The following is a 24,026-nucleotide window of genomic DNA, read 5'->3' on the forward strand; positions in this document are numbered from 1 at the left end:
TCTCTAAAAATTTATATTGCTTTATTTGCACACACATTCGCACACACACACACACCCAGAGATTTCTGGCTCTTGGCTCCTGCTGCTGCTGTTGACATTTGCGCCACGTTTTGCATTTTCGAAAATGTTCCGTTTTCAGCGGCATTTCGTGTGCGGAAACGGAAATGTGCTGCTAGCTGCTAACGCGCACTTGAGCGCTGCACCAACTCTTTACTTAGCGGCAGCGCAGTCCTCCTCTAACTTCCCACAACCACCCGCTGTTTCTCTATCACGCTCATTGACAGTTGTCGAAATGTCGTTTTAGCTGATATTTCTTTGAATTTGCACTTCGGCATTTGCAGATATATATATATATATATATATATATATATATATATATATTTATATTTTAATGTGCGCTGCCCGCACATCCTTGAGAAGTCATTGACTTGTCACATGCTTGATTCTTGCTTGCAACTTGCATCTCATTGTCATGCAGCATATTTCGCGTACGTTGCAAATCTGACTTGGAGCTTGTCAATGCGAAAATGTCGCTTGTCGCAATTTTATCGCAAATGGCCTTAAGCGTCTCAATACCATTCTTGCCTTAATTTATTCGACATTGTTGTGCAGAAAATATGCTGTCTCTTCTTTGTTAATCAACACAAAAACTCAAAAAAGTATATTTATTTAAATTTTATACTCAAATATTTGTTTGAAAATGCGGCCAATGATTTACAATTGCTTCAAAAACTTAATTAACTGAGATACACCCTAAAAATTTTCAATCAATCCTGCTATTAGCTTCAATATCTTAGGACCACTTCCTCAAAATAAATGATGAACTTGAACTTGAACGGTCCACTTTAAACTCTAGATTGATAAATGCAAATTTTTGGAATATTCTAGATCAAATTGTACTTGTAATTTAAAGAACAAAACGTTTGTAATTCTAATCCAATTCACTGTTTTCTCTGAGTGTACACGGCAAATTATGCTGCTGCCAACACACACACACACACACACAGAGCCAATGATTCTGATGGGGCGTCTATTCGGCTAGCCTTGGACATGGTCTGCGTGTCGCCACAGGACATTTGATGCTCCTGTTTCCCATGTCCTGTGTGTGCCGAGTTCGGTTCGCACACAGCTCTCGAAAAAAAAAAACACCATTCGCTGAACTTGCACAAATCTTTATTGCTTTTGAACTAAGGCTTTCGCTTTGGGGTTTTGTTTCTATCTTCTTTTCAAAACCAAGGAAGTTTGAATTTCAGCAAATACACAGCGGGCCACTTTAATTTATACATTGCCCTGACATATATTATATACTTAGCTGGTACATCGCATGATGAATAGTTGAACTATTGAAAGTCAAACTAGTTTGCATAAAACAAGACAATGTTAAGGATTTGACTTTGCCGGTCTGCCTGATTAAGTATCCATTTACGTTTCACACTTCACGACAAATTAAAATAATTTCTTAAGATCTGCAGCATTTACAAAATATATGTGAAACTAGAGAAAGTGCAACTGGATATATATAAATAAATATACATATATATATATATATAATAAAAGACTTACTGATATTAGTTTTTTCAATATGGAATTTTGTTTCGATCTTAAAGAAATTGTACAGTTGATCAATAATATATCCATTAAAAGGCAATATTTTTAAAATTGTGTCTTCTTTTGCAATGTGAAATGAATTTATATCGATATTCGGAACATGGTGTGAGTTATCGATAAAATGAAATACATTTTATTTGAGTATGGTATTTGAGAACTTCTTTGAAAATTTTACCATCACCAGCTCTTTTAGCATCTGATGCTGTTCAAGAATATGCCATCTGCCTCTATTATACCTCTTTGAATAATTTTCAATATGATCAGGGTATAAAATTTTAATAGGCTTAATGTTTAATGTTCCTATAAGTGTAATAAGTATTTGCAGGCCGCATGAGATGAGAGCAAGTTTTAAGTTTTAAGAAGTATTCTATTTTATTTAGAAGCAAAGCTGCAAACAACGAAAGTAACTATTCCGAAATATATATTTTGGAAGCGATCTATTTAGTGGCACCAAACGGGAACAACAGAATGAATAAAATGTATTCCTGATTCAAGTAAAACTTAAATCAAATATGAACAGCGCGTGAAAAGTATTTATGAAAAGCCTTAAATCAAGTCATCTTCATTACCATTTTTAAGAGCACGTTTTTGATTTGAGACTGTTGATCTTTATTTGAGATTTAAATTTGTAGTTTGAATTAATTATTACTTTAAAATCAATTACTTGCCACCAGCTATCTGACTAATAAATATGAACTTAATTACGAATAAAATAGGGTTAAAATGAACTCGTTTCGTATGCAAATTTGTGTGAAGTTCCCAAGTAAAAATATCTATGATGTCTGATTTTTAATCTGTACGGGTATTACTTATTATCCAGTCACGCACGGGTCTAATGTCATGGAAGAATAATAGCGACCTTTCATCATTCTCGTAGAATTTCAACAGTATACCGATCAAGTAAAAGTTACGCGGCACATCCTTCTCCACATTGATGCCCATCAGGGCGGCGCCATTATAGAAATGGGTTTGTTTGTCTGGATAGGTACAGAATTGATGGGCCGATGGTAGAGCGGACAGCTTGCCTATCACCTTACAGTATGCATTCGATAAGGTTTCCGTCAGACCCTTGCCCTTTATATAGTCACTGTTATCGAAGCCACTATAATGATAAATGCGACTGATCAACGACTCCGGCTCGGAGTTCGGATTCACACACAACGGCTGAATGTACTGTGTCCAATTAATGCGCTCCTTCAGCTCCAGTATGGCCAAATCGTAATCTCCGGTTTTTGCATCGGCCTGTGGGTGTACTAGGATTCCCTTTACTTGATAGTCCACGGGTCTCGACACACAATACCCATCCAAATCGCATACGACTTCGTTGCCTGGCTTATGCCTCTCATCCCACATGCCCAGTCGTACCGTTAGCGACTCCGGACGCTTCTCTCGCACACAGGAGCCGGTTGCCAGGACGTGTGACTCGCTCACAATGATCACGCTACAGTTTGTGTTCGTCAGGGAAGAGTCTGCACAGAACACACTAGTTTATTCAAGAGAGTCATTCAGAGGATAAGTTTGCGAACTCACCTTCCAATTCATATAGTACACCCATCCAGGTATATTCGGTGGGCTTCGCTTCCGTGTCAGTGCTGTAGAGCAGATACTCTTGAAAACTGCCGCACTTTGTCGTCGCCGATGCGTTTGTATTGACTGCGCAAAAAAAAGAAACAATTTGTTGACGTTCTCATATTGAATATGGAAAATATAATTTACCGCTTAGCATGGTGCTCAGTAGCAGCAAAACTAGTTTGCCTTTAGTATTCATTTCGTCTCGATTTGCTTATCCGCAGTCACTTCACGTCCAACTCAGTGTTCGGATCGAACTGAAAACAGCTTAGAAAAACACATCTCAGATTACCTCGGCCAACACTTGTTTCCAATTAAAAATGCATCTAATAAATCAAGCATGCAAAATAAGTTAGTTAAACTTATGAATAAGCGATTTTTTGTTGTTTCGGAACGATCTACATTGCATCTATAAAGAAATATAGATTTCACAATAGAACCGGTTTCAATTCTCGATTATTTATTCTTCAAATCATTGCAAAAATGTTCACATTGTACTGCTCTTCAATGCATTTTGCATTTTAATAAATATTATCCGCTGCGAGGTTTTCAAAGTCAGCTTTTGAATACATAGTTGACTTACTGATTGTACTTTATTCAATATGAAGACTCATTTGGTTAACGAAATCTGCGTTTCCTACTCGATTTTACTATAATCTTAAAAGTTGATCAGTGTCAGGCTGTATTAAATATCAATTGGAGTTCTATGAATTTAGAATTGGTTTTTTTATTGCTGTTGGAATTCGACTTGTATCGATTATCTGGGATTATCCCAGTTATTGATCAAATGAAATAAAATTGATCAGCGAATAGCATACGATAACTTATATTCCATATTTTTGTAATCTATGAGGTCGATTTGATCATACAGCTGTTGATGCTGCTCAAGAATATATATACACTTCCTTCTGCTTGTTGCATACTCCTACACAAGTTCATTCAAAACATATATTCTCTGCATAATTCTCCGCATTTTTTATATTTGATTTCGAATCCGAGTTGCTTATCAATATTTTATATATACTCTAATTCGTTCAGTGTTCTGATTATTGATTTCGAGTTGTACTCAATTTTGCATAAAATTATTACTTACATAGTATTTTTAATTTCAGTACAGTGCTTTCAATTAGAGATAAACGTGCCTCAAACTTTTCGTTTCTTTTTTGTGCTCAATAGAAATAAGTCTTGGCATTGTATTTTTATTTTATTGATACTTTTTTTGCCATTTCTTGTCCAACTTATTTATTTGGTATTTGCAAACAATTAAGCTGGCTATTTATTTTTTTAGTTTTTCACCCGTCCGGTCAATGCTTTTTAACTTTGTGTTTTTGGTTGTGCTTTACTCTCTCTCTCTCTCTCCCTCTCACTCTCTATTTGTGAGCGAAAAGTTCACGAGACTTGAAGCAAAATATAAGCAAGCGGCCAGGACACATGGACAAACAGGAGTCGTCCGTTCGAGTGGCTGACTTGTACCAATGCGATAAGAAAGTTTTTCAATAAATTCTTTTTTGAAGAACAGCAGCTCACTCAAAACTTGCCGTCTAGCAAGCTAAGCTGATAAGCTGGCGCCAGCTTTACTTTACTTTCATATATATATATATATATATATATATATATAGATGTAGATGTAGATATATGTTTAAAGTCGAACTATATAGCCGCAGCTATATCCATAGCTAATGAGGGTTGCCTGTTGAAGAACATTTTTAGATGCTGCTGCCAGCTGCTTGTTTGCTGATGCCGCATTAGCTCAGATTTTGAGTTTTCAATGGATTTCCAATGGCACAAGAAAAAAAAAGAAGAAGCGAATAGGAAAACTGGCAGCTAGCGTAACGGTTAGCAATAAATAAGAGAGCAAACTGCGCAAACCGTGCCTGAGCTGCATACAAAATGAGTTTGTCTGCCCCGCTCATCTGGTCCATCTTGCCGTCCGCTTGTCCTCCTGCCTCGCCAGTGGCTAATACGTTTAAGATGATACGACAACATGTGCAACGTTTGCCACCATTCGACATCGCACTGACCCCGGTGCATAAATCTCCAGCCACTCGAGCGCCATTCTTGCTGCTCCGTGCAACTGCAACTGCTCCACTTTGAAGCATTAAGCTCACGTCCACAGTTGAATGTCCGCCCCAACTGACTATAGACTACACACAGAAAAAAAAGAAAAAACAAACACAAATATAGTAACAAAATGTCTCTTAAAAAATAATACAAATATTTCTGTATCATCTCCTTGCAAAAATATTTTCCAAATCAACTCAATTTATTCGATGCCACAGAGAAAGTTGTGTTAAATCTCCAATAAATACTAATTTTTTTCTTAACCAACATAAAGATATCAACTGAAAATAGTGTTTTACATTTTTGGTAGGATTCTCGTAGAGTTAGCCATTAAGGTTAAGTGTCCATCCTGTAGCTCATTTTTCAAACTATTCCTTTTTTTGTTAAGACTCTCCGACTCCATAAAGAAATATTTTTTTATCAGCATCAAAAGTCGATGCGATGCAGCCAAATACGTCTGTTTAACGATTTCAGATAATTCAAATTTTGAAAGTTCTCGTAAACGCAGATCAATTTTAGTTATTTTCATAATAATTGCGAATATCGATAAAAATCGCCTTCCGATAGCAATAAAATACTCAACTGCAAGAATCTAAATATATAGATGATCTATCTAAATCTGTCTTATATTTAACAGCTGTGTTCAGGATAACATTTAGCCGTCATCTCTCGCCTAGAGTATTCTGTCTTGCTTAAAATATTTTGTTATGTTTTTTTTTTGAGTGTAGCTGCCTTACTGTCCGGTCTACTATTCCTTCTCTGGTTGTCCTGCTGCTGACAATGTTTAAGCTGCCTGATTGCCAACAACAATAGGCAACAGGACGAACAGGATGAGTAGGAGGAGGGGCAGGAGCACCAGTTGGCAGTTGTCAGTTGGCGCGTGCTGCATGCATCCGTTCCGTTAGTGGGTGTTGGTGGGTGGTGCATGTGGCACAGTGGCTGTTGCAATTGAAGCGGCATTGAACAGGCGACAAAAAGGTCGATTATCGAGCAATTTGCAAAGCTAATGCTTGCCAAGCACATTGCAAGCACATCCTAACTCTCTCAGTTTTTGAGCTGCTTCTCGAGAGTTTGTTGTTGTTGTTGTTGTTGCACCACAAACTATTGACTTGCAACTCGTTGAATATTTTAGTTATAGCTGAGTGGACTTGTGTTTGATTTGTAATTGATATTTGCACAGTAATATTCGGAAATTGAATTGTCTAAAAGGTCGAAAAGTGCAGAAATGAATCGAGTTCTGTTTGACGTCTTAATACTTTCGGATATAGATTTTTATAAAAATCTAAATGTTTTACTGAAAATGGAATTTTTACAAATTATGTGTAATTTTCAATCACCCATCGTATTTTATGAACAGTAAACAATTTCTCAATTCGTTAATGAAATTTAATTCGATCTTTGTTATATAATTATAAATTGTGTTTCTTTGTGAGCGACCACTGTAGCTGCTGATATTGCAAGCTAAACTAATATAATTTATATTCGATTTGTAAAAAGCATCTCTGTACTTAACTTTGATTGATCTCCTCGCATCGATTAAGGAGCTAATAGACACACACATTAGCTGAACTACATTTCTTTTGTCGGCTGCTCGTCGAAATCATGAAAATGCCATCCATTAAATTGTCGCTTTTTTTTTGTGTTCTATTTATTTATTTGTTTTTTTTTTTTTGCTGTGCATTGACTGCGACTTTCTGTCCGGGTTTTACTTCTGGGCATTTGTCCATCCATTCGGTTGCGACGCTTATCGTTTTCATTTCGCCCATCGACCTACTCATCGATATGCGAGGCCACTCAAACGCATGTCCAGTGGGGCAACAGCAACAACAAGTGGAATGACCGAGGAGAAGTGCGACAAACGTAAACGTGCCTCTGATAGAGATTTCGAGTTATTTGCAGCAATCTCAGTCATAAAGTTGGACATGTGTTTGCCCAAGGATACACTACAGCTGCCCCTTACCCTTCTTTTCATTTCTCTTCTCATATCTTTCTTTTTTTTATACCCTGTTGCTATTGAAGTTGGTTGGCAAAAGGGGTAACATAAAATGCTAAAAATGAAGATCTAGTAGACATATCTGATAACAACAGTCGAGTCGAAATTTTGTATACAAATTAATTTTATGTTTTCAATTTTATGACAATCAAAAGAGTAATTAAAAGAGAATCAGAAGCGCAATGAAATCTCACTATCAAATCGAGTCTTAAAAATTGTAATTCAAAAAGCATAAAAGTTACATATTATTTGTAACTTAATTTAATTTTACTTATTGACTTGTTTCGACTGATATTAGGCGCCATTAAGTATATAAATAAATATATAAAATCTACAATTGTTTCATCATAACTCTGTGCATAAGTGTATACAAGTGTATGTGTGTGTGTGAGGTACAGGGTATCTGCCAGTCGAGCACGCACACTCACACTTGGTTTGCTGCCAGTTCTTGCTCTTGCTCGTTTTATCTGTTGCACCTTTTCACAGAGCCTCGGTTTCCCGCGGGTTAAGCTATCGCCCATCAACCGCACAGCCGCTGAGCTGCTCTACGTAAAGGGCGATCCCTGTCCGACAGACAAGGCCATGAATCTATCGACACGCATTCACTTTAGCTGCAACATGCGCTCTGGTCGTGTAAGTACAGGCTATACTTGTGGCTCGTCTTGTTGGCTTTGGGTCTTCTTTAGCAGCTGCTTTACGATTGTGTGTGTTTGCCTTAAATGCAGGGCCAACCGGTGTTGAGTTCCATTGATGATTGCCACTATCGCTTCGATTGGGAGACTAGTGTCATTTGTCCGCCGCACGAGTGCAACTTCAGAGCGGACACTTGTGAGATTGAGTTTGTGCAGGATGAGCCGAATATGCGCTACAACTTCCGGACTAACGCATCCTTCACCAATTCCGGCAAAATTGAGGTGAGTTCACATTATTGCTTAGAAAACTGGATCAGCCGGCACTGCGCTAAATCCATTTTTGTTTTTCATTTTACAGGTCGACTATAAGAATACGAAAATCGAATTGAATATTTGTGGATTGTATCGCAAGGTTGTCACCGATTTTTCGCAGGACGTGGTCAATTTGTTCTTCACACACGACCTGCCGGGCTGCGGCAAAGAGGGTGAGTCTGTGTGCGAGTGTGTGTGCGAGTGTGTGTGTGCGAGTGTGTGTTGACGAATTCGATTAGCGTTTAAGTTGTGCACTGCTTGCACGTCTTCTTCTTATTTCAAAGTAGCTGCTTGTCGTTTCCTTTTCCGCATCCGCTGCCGTTTCCGCTTGCACTTCCGCTGGCGCAACACGCGCATTTCCGGCCCGCCATTTTTTTTTCTCTTTTTATTTTGCTGTTTTGATAATGACAAAATCGCATTACAATTGGCGCACAGCCCAATGCACTTCCTTTTCGCTTATCTGCCAACCCCGAGCAACCCATAACCTCATCTAATACACACACACACACACACACACACACACACACACACAAACATACACATTTGAAAAACCTCATGACAAGTTTTTTCTTTTTTTGGCTGCCTGTTTTTAGGCGCCTTTGCAGTCGAGACCGTTTCGCGCTGCGTTTTTTCATTCACTTTTTCCCTTCGTCGCTTATCTGAGAGTCTTTTATGTCGTGCCCGCTGACAAAAAACGCAGAGCACTTGAAATTATCAAAATAAGCAGGCGTACAAAGAAAGCAGCTTTAACGAGAGCAAAAACCAAAACACACAAAAATATAATTGTCGAGCAGATAAAGACGTCAAATAATCGGGCTGCAAATGCGAGCGCTTCTAATACCTAATACCCTCCAAAAATAATGTTAATGTAAGATTAAAAGATGAAAAGATGAAATAATACCTTATAGTCTAAATAAAATGCAGTGCAAGGAAGCGGATGAATGAGGTATATATCTGTATAATAGCACCATTATCAAATCAGATCTGCAAAACTAACTTCTGGATTGGAAAAAGCCATCGTGTTTATATAAAGCGATTAGAGAATTTAAAAAAGATTTACCTTTAAGAATATTATGATGTTGCCTTATGCAGATAATAGCATATACAACAATATTATGATGTTGCCTTATGCAGATAATAGCATATACAACAGCCATTGACAATGAGGACAAAAGCGTTGTATTTTTATAAATATTTTTTTATTATTTTGCATTAGTTTTTTAAATACGGTGCAAACTCTTTTTACATAGTGAGTTATATTATATGCAAGCTAATGCTGAGAAGCTTCTTACAAAGATAGATTATTAACACAATTATGATTATATTTCATTGGCATTCAAAAGTTTGTCTTACATGTATTCATAAGTCACACTTTCTTATGCCCAGCTGATTCCAGGCTATTTGGCAGTCAGGTTTTATATAATTTCTACACTCGCTTTATTTTTCATTTTAAGCCCCTATGTTTTTTAAGCTGCGACCGTTGCTTGCTGCATTCGAGCCATGAATATTTAAAAGCTCGCAAACACAAAAAGAGACACACAAAACAGCTGGCGACTTTTGTGGTGTGTTGTTTTTCGTGCATGGCAATGATTTTTATTGGCACCATCAGCCGCTTGGTGTGGTGACACTAAAAAACAAAAACAGAAAGACAGACGAAAAAACTTTGCCATTAAATAGAACTTTGTGTTTATATGGTAACGGGCAATAAAACTGTCAATTTAATTATGACAACGTTCCCGCATTCCAAAAGCTCTAAAAGCAACAAAAACACAATGAAAATACAACCAAGTATTATAAAATCTAAATTTTTTTTGTTGTGCGTGCTAAATTATGCGTGTTTGTGTTTGTTATAGGGTGTTGGATGTGTGTCTGTGTGTGTGCGTGGTTGCAATCTGAAAGCGATCAGACAATTCTAATATGCTTACTGACATGCACAACCAAACTGCTAAAGGGTTACGCAGCGGAACAAGTGGGGCCTGGGACTAGATTGGAGGGTGTAGATTGTGTGTGTGTCTGTGTGTGTGTGTGTGTATGTGTGTGTGTGTGTATGTGTGTGTGTGGTGTGCTGGTTGTTTGACTGTGCGGCTGAGGCAAAAATCCCACAACAGTTGCTAATACAGCTCCCTCGTTTCCCCAGAGAGCATTGTGGGCTAAACTGAGTTTATTTTTTTGCCAACAAAAAATAATTTATATACTCTTACGAAAGTTTGTTAACCTGTTCAGTTTTGAACTTGATAATGCTTAGAGTTATGCGTCTATTTGCTGACTGTTTTCAATTATTTATTTTCACTAAATATCACCAATATTTTAATTGTGGTTATTTTTATTGGTCAGCTCTGAAAAGATTATCTTTGAGTTATCACAAAAATTGATAAAACTTTGATTTTGTCTATTTGTCTATTTCAATAAATTATTTCCACTAAATACCATCAGATTTAACTACTTTTGTACAACATTTTACAATAGCAGAAACACTGAAAGTCTTCGTTGAGTTGTCACAAAAAAATGTTGTTTATTTTTGCACAGTGCAGCGTTGCCTTAAATGCTGGTGTGCTGATTTTGTCTGACAAACACACACACCCTCACACACACACACACACTCATGCATATATTGCGCATTTGAACGACGGCCGCAACCACAAAAGGGAACCACCATCAACCCCCTGGCCCACCCTGCGCTCAGCCCGCTTACCTCCCTTGCCACTCATATCATGCGGCTTTTGTTGTCGTCTCCAGTGATAATTATTTTTGGCTTTTATGTGATAACTTTGCAGCATGTCAGACAGAGGGACCGACAGAGGCCCCAACCCGTAGTTTTGGCCAGACTTTCGCAATATGATAAGGATTCATTTAAGCCCGCTTTGTTGTTGTTGAACTTGTAGCCCCAGTTGTGTGTGTGTTGTGTTGCGTTGTTTCTCGGTCAATTAAAATAAAATGCCGATTTGTTTTAGTATGGGTTCTAGTCTGGTTTTCATCACTTTTTATTAGGGTCAAGTTTGTTGTGTTTTTGTTTTTCCTTTTTTTTTTGGGTTGGGTTTTTTGGTTAAGAGGCTCCATTTGAGCTAATTAAAATTCTAATATCTGTTCTATTCACTCACTTTATTGCAGGCAAGATGAATGTTCAGATGCGTTTGATATGCAGCAACAAAACTGAGAGTTCCAGCAGCATTACAGATGTGAGTACAACCATTTTTAACTATATACACTAAGAAAGTAGACTATGTAGCTTATTTAATGTTTACCACGAATACATGTTGTCCTTGCGTGAGTTTTGCAAAATCTTAAGTGTTTTTATTCAGATAGGAACACATTCGATATATTCTCTAGTTTTAATCTGCGTTTAAATTAGGATTTGGCATTTTCTTTGACTTTCGTTTTGACAAAATTTATAAATCAGGCTTGTAAAGGTTATAGTAATGAATGAAATCATTTTATTCTAGACTTGTTAACTTTTCGCTAAGAAGAAAATCATGAAAAATCTCAATTAAAATTCTATTGAAATTGTTATTTAATTCTTGGCTATTAAATTTGTTTTGTTTTTTTTTTCCACTTGAAACAAGCTTACATCGAAATATCCAGATGAATTCCTTCGAAATGTAAAAAGAAAGTTGTACATGAAAGGCGTAAAAAACTACTTTGTAAAAAGTGTAGCATATCTTTGAGCGCTTGTAGAAAAGCACAACATTAAATTGACCTGGCAGACGCAGTAAGGCGACAAGCCCAAAGTGGATTTGACAGACACACACACATACACACACACACAGACATTTTTGCAGCCCTCTGCATGTGCTGGCTGCGGCAGCAAGTTTCTTATGTAAAGTCTGGCCAAAGGAACCCTCGTCGCGGGCTGCTTCAAAGTAAAAATGTATAAGAAATATGCAGAAAAGGACGCAGAACAGAAGTGAACAGACCAGAGCAAAAAGGGAGCGTGGCAACAACTGGGCGCAAAACAATGTGGCAGGTGTCCTTTGTTATGCTTACCACTTGGCAAATCCCCTTTGCCAGCCATTTGTTGTTGCTGCTGTTGCTGCTGCTTTCAGCAAAAATGTTGCCTGCCGACCTGTGCGGCTTTTGGTTTGCTTCTTCTTTCTTAGGCATGGTGGCTGTTCTTGTTGCTGTTTCTGTTTTTGTTGTTGGTATTGTTGTTGTTGTTGTTGTTGTTCCCGTCGCTTTTGGCCGGCGGGCGTGCTATTGTTTTGGTCCAATGCCTTTGTTGTCTTCAACAATTGCAACAGCTAACAAGAAGGGACAAACAACTTAAACACGCCGATATTTAAATACTCTTGCAGCACAGAGTTCAACAGCGAAAAAAAAAAAACGAAACAACAACTGACATATTCTGGCAAACAAACTACTTTTTCATACAAGCATTTATTTTTAACGCAATGGTTTTTTGGAGAAAAAATATGGCCGTGAATCTTACAAATTTGTCATACTCTTTGCGCCCTTGGTAAACATATTTCTGTTCAGGAGGAGAAGAAGTTAATGTCTTTCTATAAACCAGGCTTTTCTTGTCTTAATGCCAGTGTACAGCTTTCTACAATATAGAAAAAAATACAATTAATTTCTAAGATGCTTATAATAACAAACAGGCGACTCTAATAAAGCAGTCGACCAAGGACATTTTATTACATTTTTCTGAATATTACAAAGCTTTTTAAAAACAAATGTCTTTATTTCTACTTTTAAATATATTTCTTTATAATATTTATGGAATACAAGACCTATCTAGAACATATTAGGAACAAATGTCTTTCAAATTTTAAGAAATTGTTCTCTCGTATTTTTAGCATTAATTTCTGAAAACCAAATCCTCTTTCCAATTTTGAGGGCGATTTTCACAGAAGAGCAATTTTTTTTTTTTGGCTTTCACTAAATGCATTTATAAAAAATGGAAAAGAATAATGACTAATTTTAAGAAGTTGATTTATAACTTATTTTTAAGAACCAGAAGATCTATGTATTTTTCAGGGTGATTTGCCATTTATATAAATTTTCTAAAATCAGATTTCGCTTTATGTATTTGACTGTTACAAAAAACGTCTGTTTAAATCAATTTAAATCAAATAAACTTTAAAACTAACTCGGCTCGCATTTGGGGTAAATAGATACATATACAACTTGGCTTGTGGTGCTGATGAGGAATATTTATACATCATAAGCATAGAGAACTCGGCTGACACAAATTCTAATAACATTTTGGAAGTGTATGAAAAATGTACGTGCCTTGCTTGTTACAGCAATAACATGTTGTTGCTTGTTGTTGTTGTTGCCCCTTTTCTTGGGGGGTTGTGGCCTTTTACCTTAGATCCCAGATACACGCGGTTTTCAGCTCTTACCTTTCTCTATCTCTTGGCTATTGTTGACTGTCGCAAACTGACGCTGACCCTTCCCCATTATCAACGGCAACATCAGCATCTGCTGTTCTGTGCTCTACTCTACTTTGCTTCTTGCTTATCAAATAGTTGTCATTGTCCTGGCTGCAGGAGTTGCATTAGTTACTTACACCCAGCACAAAGCAGGGTTCTATAAAATTCAATTCTGCTGCGCATATCTTAATTAAACTTATCCTCGCTAGCAGCATTTTCTTCCCAAAAAATGTTTCTTTTTGCTTAGTAATTAGGCTTTCATTCGTAGCTAACATTTTTGTCAGTCTTTTGTGCAACCAAAACCATTTATTTTGGTGCAAAGAGTGAGTCAAACAATTGTGAACAGCTTTATCGATAAGAAAAAACTATTTATTTAAACTAATCGTGCATATTACATTTTTAAAATGTAGCTATTTAATTGCCAAATATTTTGTGTATGGACAAATGAATGCTCAACAAAAATCTGCCTGATAATTAGGAAATTTGCCAGTCGCCAAATGTGTGATTTTCAAATATTTATTGAACAAAATTCGCAACTGCCTTCAGTATATTGAGCAGGTAGATATTTAGTGTAGAAGACAAAATGCTCATCAATTTAATATTTTTCAATGTCATGGAGCGTGAATTGCCCCCGAAATTGAAATGTGAAGTTGAGCTTGAAATCTGCAACGATGTTGATGCAACACTTTTGTGTGTGTTATGTTTGCAAACCAATCTCTTAATTGATTTTGCGTTCTGTTTACATTACCTAGCTGCAAATAGATTGATAGATATATATGACAGACACACAGACACAAAGAAAGATAGACACGAGAGAACCGCATGCTGCAACAGCAAAATTGTCAATTTGCAGCACGTTGTAATTAGTGGTCTGACCAACTGGCTGGCTGGCTGGCAACTTTATTAGCCAGGTCCCAAAATGCAGCAATTAGTGTCTGAGGTTTAACAAAACACACTCGCACACACACACACACACACACGCTCACACAAATTGCTAAAAGGAGTCGCCGACAGCGATTGAAAATATTTGCCTGTCCATTTTGTGGATAGGCTTGTTCTCATTCTCTCTGAATATGTTGCCATTGTTTGTTTGTTATTTTTTTCCCACTCTCTCGTCACTTTCCTCTCTCTCTCTCGTTCTCTGTGTGTGTTTTTTTTTTGTGCTGAACAAACAGTGGAGCGTCGTTGTGTGCTCCAAGCTTAGTTGCAACATAGCATTTACTCGCATGTGGCACAAACCAATTGACCCAAATTTAAACCAGTTCACAAATAGCTGCAAGCTGCTTGCAACCAAAACGTCGTCCTTTCACTCGCTTACCGATTGACATTAGTACACAGAAAGAAATAACGCATACAATTATGATTCAGTGAGACATCCAAGATGTATGTAAAATAAAATTGCACTAAACTTACCTTAATTAAAAAATTAAAGAAATGTGTTCTCGTTTTTTTTTTTTTTTGTCCTAACTGCAATTTATTTTTTAATATTGATTTGGTAAATATTTGTATATTTGCGTACTCAATTAAAGTAAATCGTTTTCGACATATTAAACATTTTTAGAGCTTTAAGCGAGCACATTTTAAATATTTATTCATCGATTGATGGATTGCTGTGTGAGATTAAGTTGTTAAGTGATTCTTTTACTCGCCGTGGTCATTTTTCTCAGTGTATATTAGGAAGATGCCCACTCACACATACATTTAGAGAGAGAGAGGGAGGAATGTTCAGCCATGTGTTGTGAGTGTTGTTTGTCTGATTGCCGTTAATTGCATTACACACTTGGATATGTAGGTGTTATTAATTTCATTTCTTTGTCAAGTGAATGTAATGGCATTTGGGTTCGCACCATTGGCTTGGCTATGGACTTGCAATTTGCCCTCTGCGTCTATTTGACATACATTTCATGCTCAATTAAGTAAATGCAAATAGGCAGCATTGCAAAAATAGCTCGTCCAGCTAACGAAACTCAAGTCAAATAGACGCAAAGTGTTTGATTCAATGCGATTGTGAAACTTTGTGATAAAATATACTTAAAACTATTCTTGGCCTGCCGGAAGCATAAAAGTCAATTTTAATTAGACTGCGCTAAATTCAGATAATCGATAATTAATGCTTAAACTTATATTAATTCAAGGCTTGTTTGCTGTACAGCGCCGAAAGTTCAGTTTGGATGAGTTGACAGCAAAGTTTAATTGCATTTTTGTGTTCTCATTTTTTCTCGTACTTTTCGAAAGTTTTGTCAACATTTTTAAATACCTACATACATCAAAGGGGAAGTTTGATTTATCTGTATTAAAAAAGTCACGCAAGGCTTTTATAAATGCACAATTATTTATAAGTTGCAGTCATTTTTTAGTTAACTATAATTTTAAGCTATTAATAATGTTATGATATTTCTATATTGATTAAATGATTCTGAACATTAGTTATTTATTTCATATCAAGCAACATAAGAAACTCCTATCAGAAAAGCTATTTAACAGACGAGTCCAGGTTATCCCCTTGTCGAGCTGTCTGTGAAGATTCGAACTTGACTTTGACTCCGTTTATTTATTCTGAGTTTAACTAGAATGCTGATGATTAGCCAAATCCCAACTTAACTTAACTTTGACACAGGAACAGGAAGATAATGTGGTTTTGGCGTGCAGCTGCTAAAAACATTTTCCCAAAATAAATGACGTTTATTTGTGTAACCCAAAGTTGATAAACTCTTTCTATGCCTGGCATTCCAGCAATTTGAAGTTATCAAATTCCATTTGTTGGGAACTATAGCGATGAAATGTTGATTCTTAAATTAAGCACAAATATATTTTGCTGATTACTTTTCGTCAGCAGTGCGAAAGCAGTTTAGCGCTGCGGTTATTTGTTCAACTTTCTGTTGTTGTCTCAAATTGCGGAAATTACACACACACACACACACCCACACCCAAGTGAAATTTGGTGGCACAACACCATTGAGCGGTAAACAACTTTAGACACAATGCACCACATTTTCATCTTGATACCCTGTAGTCATTAAAAATGTGTCGTGATAGGCACACGGTGACAACTTCAATCTTATTCCTGATCAGCATTAATATAACTTCACATGAAGTTGATCATCTGCAATACTTACAGAAGATATTATTGAAATCGTTTATAAAACTTGCAGTGCAGGGTATCTACATGTCGTGCTCTGTCTCCACTTGAGTCTCGGATAATTTTCGTTGTTCGTTTCCTGTTTTACTTTTTTTGGCCAGAACGCACGAACAATGTCGAAAAAGGACCTTGTCTGGGGACGCTGTCGGAAAATTAGCGATTCAATGAAATGGGATTTTAAATGGCTGCAAACTTTTTAATGCGTCTACCGCCTGCCGCGTGCCACGTCCTTCTTGTTCTGCAACACAACTTTAGTTTGTGTCGAGACCTCCGGACCCGTTACTTTGGCGGGCGGGTTGCACGGGTTGCCGGGAAAAAGTTGCTGCAACGCCGAGTCGCTTTTTTTGTTGCCACTTGCAGTTGCCAGTTGCAGGCGGCGCAAAACTTTTTAAATTATGCGCACATTTGCAGCGCTGCTCTATTTCTCCACCGCCCCCACGATGGTTCCACACTCCTCGTCTTTCTGTTGCACTGCCCTGCCATGTTTCCGTCTGTTGTTGCCTGCCGCCGGAAATGGTCTTTGGCCGAAAGTGTTACACGCAGCGTGCAGCTTCAACGGATACCGTGCAACAACGACTCTGTGGACTCTGTGAAGTGCGGCTGTGTGTTCCCCATTGTGGCTGGCTGGTGGCTGGTGGCTCTTGTTCTTGTCGTTGTTGTTGTTGGGGGCGTGGCAGGTCTGTGCAAACAGTTGTTGCGCCACCAGTCGCCGTGCTTCGGTAGGCGCCAAAGGGTCGTGCGTTGAGCCACTGCAAAAAATGTGCATCTTATAGCCTGGATTCCACACTCAACATTTCTTACATTCTTGAATGTTCCCAGTAAAGTATTTTCGACGTAGGAGACAACATTTTATACATTCAACCTTCGTCAGTAAACAACTGATATTTCAAGAAAAGTTAAATCAAATTAATTTATTTTTTAATTGAAATGAAATCCTTTAAAATGTTAAAATGAGTATGTTATTTATTGGGTTGTTTTCTGAAAAGTGTCTTTGGTCTGTTTTATATTTTAATAAATTATTTTATTTTTTATTTCGCATACACAAATAATAATAAGCCGATTAGCTTTTTTATATAAGTCAAAATGTGATTTTGTGACTCCCACAATGGAATCGCGAAATGCGACGAATGTGAATGTAATAAATGTTGGGCGTACTGAAATAAGGCTAAAATTTAAAATTAAATAAAATCTGCTCCTATTAATTTTCCCAAATAGAATTTCTACAACGCACATTTTGGTCGTTTTCAAAACTAATCCAGCCTATTACTTACTAAATCCCAGGTTATTTTTGGCTTAAAATTCAAGGCTGCATTATTCAGCAGCTTCGGCTTACGGGTTTGAATCTGTACAAATATATCCTGTCTTAAAAGTGCACAGTAAAACTTTACATTTTCTTCTACATTTTCAAAAACAGCTTCAAATATATATTTATTCCACCAAACTTGCTTATAGCCAGCAGAAGGCAGAAAAATAAATTATTTTCTAAAAATATATTTCGCATATATAGCTCTCTAAAAAAGAGTTAACCCAAAAAAGAGAAGTGCGACTTATATTTAAAGTCAACTTTCTTAGTTGTGGCGCATATATTTTTTGTAAGAGTGTAGCTATCACATTCAATTTATGGGTTTGCGCTGATATCAATTTTATTTGTTTATTATTTTTCTTTGCACTTAATGAAGAAAGTTTCTAATTACAAAAATTCCTGGTTTTCTTCTGTAGGACACGCAGTGTAGTTTGCTGTATGTGCAACGCACGCCAAGCATTTGCCCCTTCCTGGGCCTGAGCACGCCGCCACAGGACGATGCGGATGCAGGCAGTGGCACGAGCAGCACCACCACTACAACAACGACAACAACAACAGCTAGGAGCACAACGGGTAAGCAGTCGCCAAATGATGCAACGACAACTGCAGCATCCGATGCTGCAGAAGTGGCATCTGTTGCCCGCCCAACGGCCTCCGTGGGCGGTAAGTGCTATCCAAAGAGCCCCTTTTTGTTTTTCAACTTTCACGAATCATCATTTGCAGAGATCCTGGGCATTATCCTGTCGGTGACGTGCTTTGTGGCATGCGTCGGACTCTTTGCCATCTCGCCATCGCGAAGGCAACGCGTGCGACGACTCTTTCGACGCAGCAACTCTTCGGTGCGATACTCGAGGGCAGGAAATAATCAACAATCTTGATCCATAGAGATTTCTTACAAAACAATATTATCTTTGTTACAGGTGCAGTCCAACGAGGAGGCGAATCTGCTGCTGGAACCCAATGGCGAGTTCACCGAGAGCGATGATGATATGCTGCTTTAAACATAAAGGATATACCACCCCTTAAGTCCAGGCTGTTTTACACAAGTGATGGAGAGTTAAATATAAAATCTACTAATTAATATAAAAGAAAAGAAAAGACATGAGAAAATCCCAAAGTTAGGAACGTTCAACACCAAAGAAGACAGAGAAAATAATAGATATTCGCAACTGATTGTGAGCTAATGCAAAAAAAAAACAAAAAAACTGATAGTAGACAAGTAATGAATTTTTCGAGTTTTGAAAGAATGCTTATGATACTATACTACATATATATATATACTTAATTATCGTGTCATACGACGTCTATGGAAGACAACAACGACAACAAACAAATCCCAATTAATGGAATTATAAGTGTATATGCCTAAAAATAATATTATATATATTTTATATACTTGCACTTTACATATGTAAAGGCATCAAAAACCCCAAAACAACAAAAAGCCCTTTAGCTATATATACTATATAGTTTACACCAGAGAATTGCATGCGACAATTGATTTCTAGTATTTTTCCAAAGCAGCATTAAAATTTCAACTGAAATGTTTGCCTTCAACAAGTATTTAACTGCAATGCAAGCGCAGATTAATAATGTTATATTTTTTTATTGTTTGTATTTTGTTTACGATGAGACTGGGCTAAATGTACTTAATTTTGTTGTTCTGTTTTTAGCTACTTTACTTTTGTTCTTATTAGCTTAAGCCGTCTGTAAAAATGTTCAGTTTTCTTTAAAATACTACGCCAATAATTAAATGTAAATCTATATATGCTCTGTATAAAAAATAGATTTGAAAAAATATAAGCAAAGTCAAAAATATATACAAAAAAGAAAAATTTGTTTGTGTCGTTCGTCTTTGATGACATTTTTCTTCTATTACAGCAGTCAAATTCAATTTCCTCAAGTTTCAGCTTCAAATCGACAGGTTAAATTCCAGTCGAACAGCAACCAGCAACATTTCAACTTGAACATCAGGCTATTTCCGCCATCTGTGCGCCTGGTAGGAAGGCCAGTTTCACGTGAGTAAGCTTGAACATCAAACAAATAATTAAAAATTTTTTAAAATACTGAAAAAAACAAAAAAAAAAATATATATATATATATATATATATCAACAGCTAGAGTTAAAACTTATTTTAAAAATTGTGCATACCTTAAGAGAGCTGCATCTTTGAAAATTCACCATCTTTCAGTGGATAAGGTTCTTCCATTATGATAAATAAATACACACAATTTGAAATTAATTTTTAAAATATATTTTATTTATTTGTATTTGTATACTTCACACACTGGTGTACACAATTACATTGAATGATGTAATTGTACATATGCATATGTACATACACGTGTGTTTTCATTTTGTATAAGTAAATGAGTGTTTTTGTCTGCATAAATTTGTAGGTACCTTAGGCAATACATATTATTTCAGAGACATGACATATGTAGCTACTTATACATATCGGCTATGCGTATTATTATTGAAATGCGAAAACGAAGAAATATAATGTATGTATGTATGTATGCTTGTATGTATATGCATTAGGTTGATAAAGTGATGTATGTATGGTAGTAAATATGTTGTATGCCGTGTATAGAGTGCATTTACGAGTACTTTCAGTTAATAGCGTCATGACAAAGAGATGTGTAAATATTAAACGTATATTTATATATTTTAAATGAGATTTTTTGTTATGCATTTGGAAGTGTACAAAATTTTCCATTTGTTTGTATGTACAGTGGGATAGGTCAGTAGATACCAATACATACATACAAAGAGGATGATAAATTTCTTGTTCTTCGTTTTAATATATTTATAATTTTTTTGTTCTTTTCTTTTTTTGTTTTTAATTACATTCAGTACACGGCATAGTTTTATATGCTACTATTTGGATACGTCATATGTATGTATATATTGCATGTGCATTACTTATAGACAAATCATAGATTGTATAAGAAAAAAAAAAATAAAGCTCAATTTGTTCAAAAGTTCTATAAAAACTTGAGATTCGTGCAGGAAGATGATAAAAATTAAATTGTGAGCTTCCTTAGCGTGCGTTTCAACTTAAACAAAGAAAAAATGTACAATATCATAAGTAGTAGTATAATGAATAATGTACAAAATAATTAAGATTGCTTATGCTTAACTTACATATACTATGTATTTAACACTAAACAGAATGATAAGCTCTTAATTAGCCTAAGTTTAGTTTTAGTTTTTGTTTTTGTTTTTAGTTTCTCATTTTCTTTTCTGCTTTCTGCTTTCTGTTTTTCTTTTGTTTTTTGTTTTTGTTTTTCTTTTCTTTTTTTTTTCTATGTCAACAAAGGCCACATGAAATTTTGAAAATTGCGAATTTTCACCAATTTAATTTTGTTTTGCGCTTGGGAATTTCTTGTAAAATTATTCTACAGAATTTCAGCTAGACAGAAAAAAATGACACACCCACACACACACACTCGAACACACACACACACACACACACACACACTGACACACACATTCATACACAGAGCATAAAATGTAGGATGATTTTTGCAGAATTTGAGAATTTGTTTTGTCTAGTCAGAATTTGCATCTAATTTTTTATACATTCAGCTGTGGGTGCAACATTTGGATTTGGGTTTGGGTTTGGGCTTGGGATTGGTCATAGCAAAAGGATTTGGAATTTGCCTTCAATGGAACAGGAGCTCATCGGCGTCGGGCTCCGTTTTGTGCCACTTCTATACATCGCTCTGCTTGGCGTTCGTATTGATGATGAAGGCGCCATTGATGTGTCCATTGCCATGATGATGATGATGATGTGCCTTGCCATTCGGCGCATAGAGATTGGTTAGGCCATTCTTGCCGTTGGCAATCATGATTGCCGTATGTGGAGTTCCGCCATTCAGTTGGGCCACCAACGGATTCTTTGTGGTATCGCCGGGCGGTGTCGTCAGTGGCGGCGTCACTGGCGATGGCTTAATCAACTCCAGTTTGTCATCGGTGGATCCCTTGAGGGCCGATTTGATCAGCGAACCATTGCCCTGACTAACACCGATGGGCGACCGATGGGGCAGAGCATAACGCAACTTGTCCCAGAACCATGGATCACCCCACTTCAGATAGGTGTTCATGCGCAGGTACGCCTTCAACTCATCGTCGAGCTGTTCAATGTCGCCAATATCTGAATAGATGATGACTATGACACGAGATCTGCCCTCATTCAGCGCTGATCTGTGTGCCGCCCTGAACTCCATGCGAGCCCAGTCCGATTTAATGAAATTCGGACTCAGCACAATAATCGTTCTTCTCGAATCCGCCACAGATCGAACAATGTTCTCGGGTATGAAGCCACCAACGAGCCAATTTCGCACATGAACGCATAGTGTGAACTTTTGTGGTCCATGCTCCAGCTGCGGCACCAGATGTTTCTCCACGAAACTCTGATCCTTCTGCGAGTACGAGATGAACGCATCAAATTTCTTATCCTTGTCGAGCTCGGCCTCGGTGACAAACCACATGCACAGATTATGGGCATACAGCCAGATCTTGATCTCCTGCTGGTATTTGTAGTAGAGAGCCGCCGAGATGCCCAAAAGGAAACCGGCCAGCGAGATGATGACGGTGACAGCGATGAGCAGACTCTTCGGTCTCGGACATATATCATTGATATTCAGTTCCATTAGACGCGTCGGCATCTCGGCATCCATGCAAAACATGTTCGTGTGATCCGGTATCCTTTCGTATTTATTTTGCGTGAATAGCAACAATTCCCTTGCCCCACAATTACAGATCCAGGGATTCTGGGAGAGTCGCAGTGTTACATTATCCAAGGTGCTGTTGAGATACCCAAGCACACTGGAGTTGAGCAACTGCAGCTGATTCCGACTCATATCCAGATACTTTAGATTTGCGGGCAATTGACTGGGCTCCAGCTGAGTGAGATTATTGCCGGCCACATACAATCTGGTCACGTTTTCATAGCCGGGTGCATTATTTTGCGGCAACTTGAGCAGCGTATTGTTCTCCACATACAGCTCCATCTCGAGGAGATTTTGCGGCAGACGCGGCAGTTTGGGTATCTTGGTCAATTCGCCATTCGAACAGTTGACAATCAGAGTGGAGTCAAAGGTGCGCACCAGACACTCACAGTGGCTGGGACAGCGGCGCTCCTTGGGATCCTCGGCCTGGTCAAAATTGCAGACGAGTTCGCTCGGATGCACAAATCTCATTGCACGATCCGCTAGAGCAATCGGCGCCTGGCAATTCAGTCTATCCGTATAAGTGATTAAATTCTTGGCATAATCCGGCTGAATGTCGCCACGCACCACCTGTAAAAATCTCAGCAGGGTGCAATCGCAGACCAAGGGATTATCATTGAGGTCCACGTGAACCGATTTCACGCCGTGCACCAGTCGCAAACCCTTGTCCAGCGGCTGGAACTCAGTCTGTTTGTAAAAGTGCACCGTGTGCAGCTGATTGTGGGACATGTTCACTGTCAAGTCAAACGCTGAGACAAAGTCCAGATCGGAATAATCCAGCCACGTAAAGTTATTGTAGCTCAAATCAATCTCCTGCAGTTCCCTCATCGCATATTTCCAGTCACTGAAGATCACCATTAGCGAGTTATTGCGCAAATTGAGCGTTGTCAGATTGCGAAGATGGGCAAATGGTGAGCCCAGATCCATATCCACGCCATGCACAGTCAGATATTCGTGCAGATTGATTCGGTTGTTCGCCAAATTCAGTTGACGCAGCAAAGTGTTGCCGGCAAATGCCTGAGGACGAATCGTCAACAAGCGATTATCATTCATACGCAGCGTCTTCAGATTCATCAATTTGCTAAACAGTTTGCTGTAAGCAGAGACGAAAAAAAAAAATTGGAGACAGAGAATGAGTTCATATTCAATTGAGATAAGATTATTAAAAAATTACAATTGCTTAAAATGAGAAACTCGCGCTTAAATTAAAATCGTCTTGAGAACTAGAAAGTTTATCTAGTTTGTAGAAATCATTTCTGTATATAAGATGCAATAAATTATATAAATTAGAAAAGTATGTCCT

The 24,026-nt window shown here is 37.5% G+C and overlaps 3 protein-coding genes across 6 annotated transcripts in view; 1 reads left to right on the forward strand and 2 right to left on the reverse strand.

Moving 5' to 3' along the window:
• Window positions 1-19,821, forward strand: part of LOC6569894 (cation-independent mannose-6-phosphate receptor) — a 34,207-nt gene extending 14,386 nt beyond the window's left edge. Inside the window, exons 10-16 of one of the 4 annotated variants that reach the window (XM_032741686.2) lie at window positions 7,718-7,864; window positions 7,957-8,145; window positions 8,222-8,348; window positions 11,284-11,351; window positions 18,403-18,559; window positions 18,710-18,825; window positions 18,907-19,821. In XM_032741686.2, coding sequence (XP_032597577.1) covers window positions 7,718-7,864; window positions 7,957-8,145; window positions 8,222-8,348; window positions 11,284-11,351; window positions 18,403-18,559; window positions 18,710-18,825; window positions 18,907-18,987 — 885 coding nt within the window. In that variant the 3' untranslated portion in view covers window positions 18,988-19,821. Of the gene's footprint in view, window positions 1-7,717; window positions 7,865-7,956; window positions 8,146-8,221; window positions 8,349-11,283; window positions 11,352-18,402; window positions 18,650-18,709; window positions 18,841-18,906 lie in introns of all 4 variants that reach the window. The other 3 variants (XM_032741684.2, XM_001995940.3, XM_032741685.2) reach the window with 3 other exon arrangements.
• On the reverse strand, window positions 1,157-3,433 carry LOC6569597 (CLIP domain-containing serine protease B9). The gene is made up of 3 exons (XM_001995941.3): window positions 3,325-3,433; window positions 3,139-3,261; window positions 1,157-3,077 (listed from the first exon to the last, which is right to left on the reverse strand). Exons 1-3 carry the CDS (start codon window positions 3,374-3,376, stop codon window positions 2,398-2,400), a joined length of 855 nt encoding a protein of 284 aa, XP_001995977.1. The 5' UTR covers window positions 3,377-3,433; the 3' UTR covers window positions 1,157-2,397.
• A 404-nt stretch (window positions 19,822-20,225) lies between the features above and the next one.
• LOC6569893 (protein toll) overlaps window positions 20,226-24,026 on the reverse strand; it is a 68,597-nt gene continuing 64,796 nt past the window's right edge. Inside the window, exon 6 of the mRNA XM_001995939.2 lies at window positions 20,226-23,816. Within this exon, the coding sequence (XP_001995975.1) occupies window positions 21,704-23,816 (2,113 nt within the window). The 3' untranslated portion in view covers window positions 20,226-21,703. The remainder of the gene's footprint in view (window positions 23,817-24,026) is intronic.

Source organism: Drosophila grimshawi, unplaced genomic scaffold (assembly GCF_018153295.1).
Source record: "Drosophila grimshawi isolate 15287-2541.00 unplaced genomic scaffold, ASM1815329v1 contig_311, whole genome shotgun sequence".
In the NCBI taxonomy this organism is placed as follows: Eukaryota; Metazoa; Arthropoda; class Insecta; order Diptera; family Drosophilidae; genus Drosophila; species Drosophila grimshawi.

Bases quoted from the DNA above. Each gene is read 5' to 3' on its own strand.
- LOC6569597 (XM_001995941.3), bottom strand. From the start codon at position 3,376: ATGAATACTAAAGGCAAACTAGTTTTGCTGCTACTGAGCACCATGCTA. The intron at 3,262-3,324 runs GTAAATTATATT...TTTTTTGCGCAG, and splicing joins ACTGAGCACCATGCTAAGCG to TCAATACAAACGCATCGGCG. The intron at 3,078-3,138 runs GTGAGTTCGCAA...TGTTCTGTGCAG, and splicing joins TGTACTATATGAATTGGAAG to ACTCTTCCCTGACGAACACA.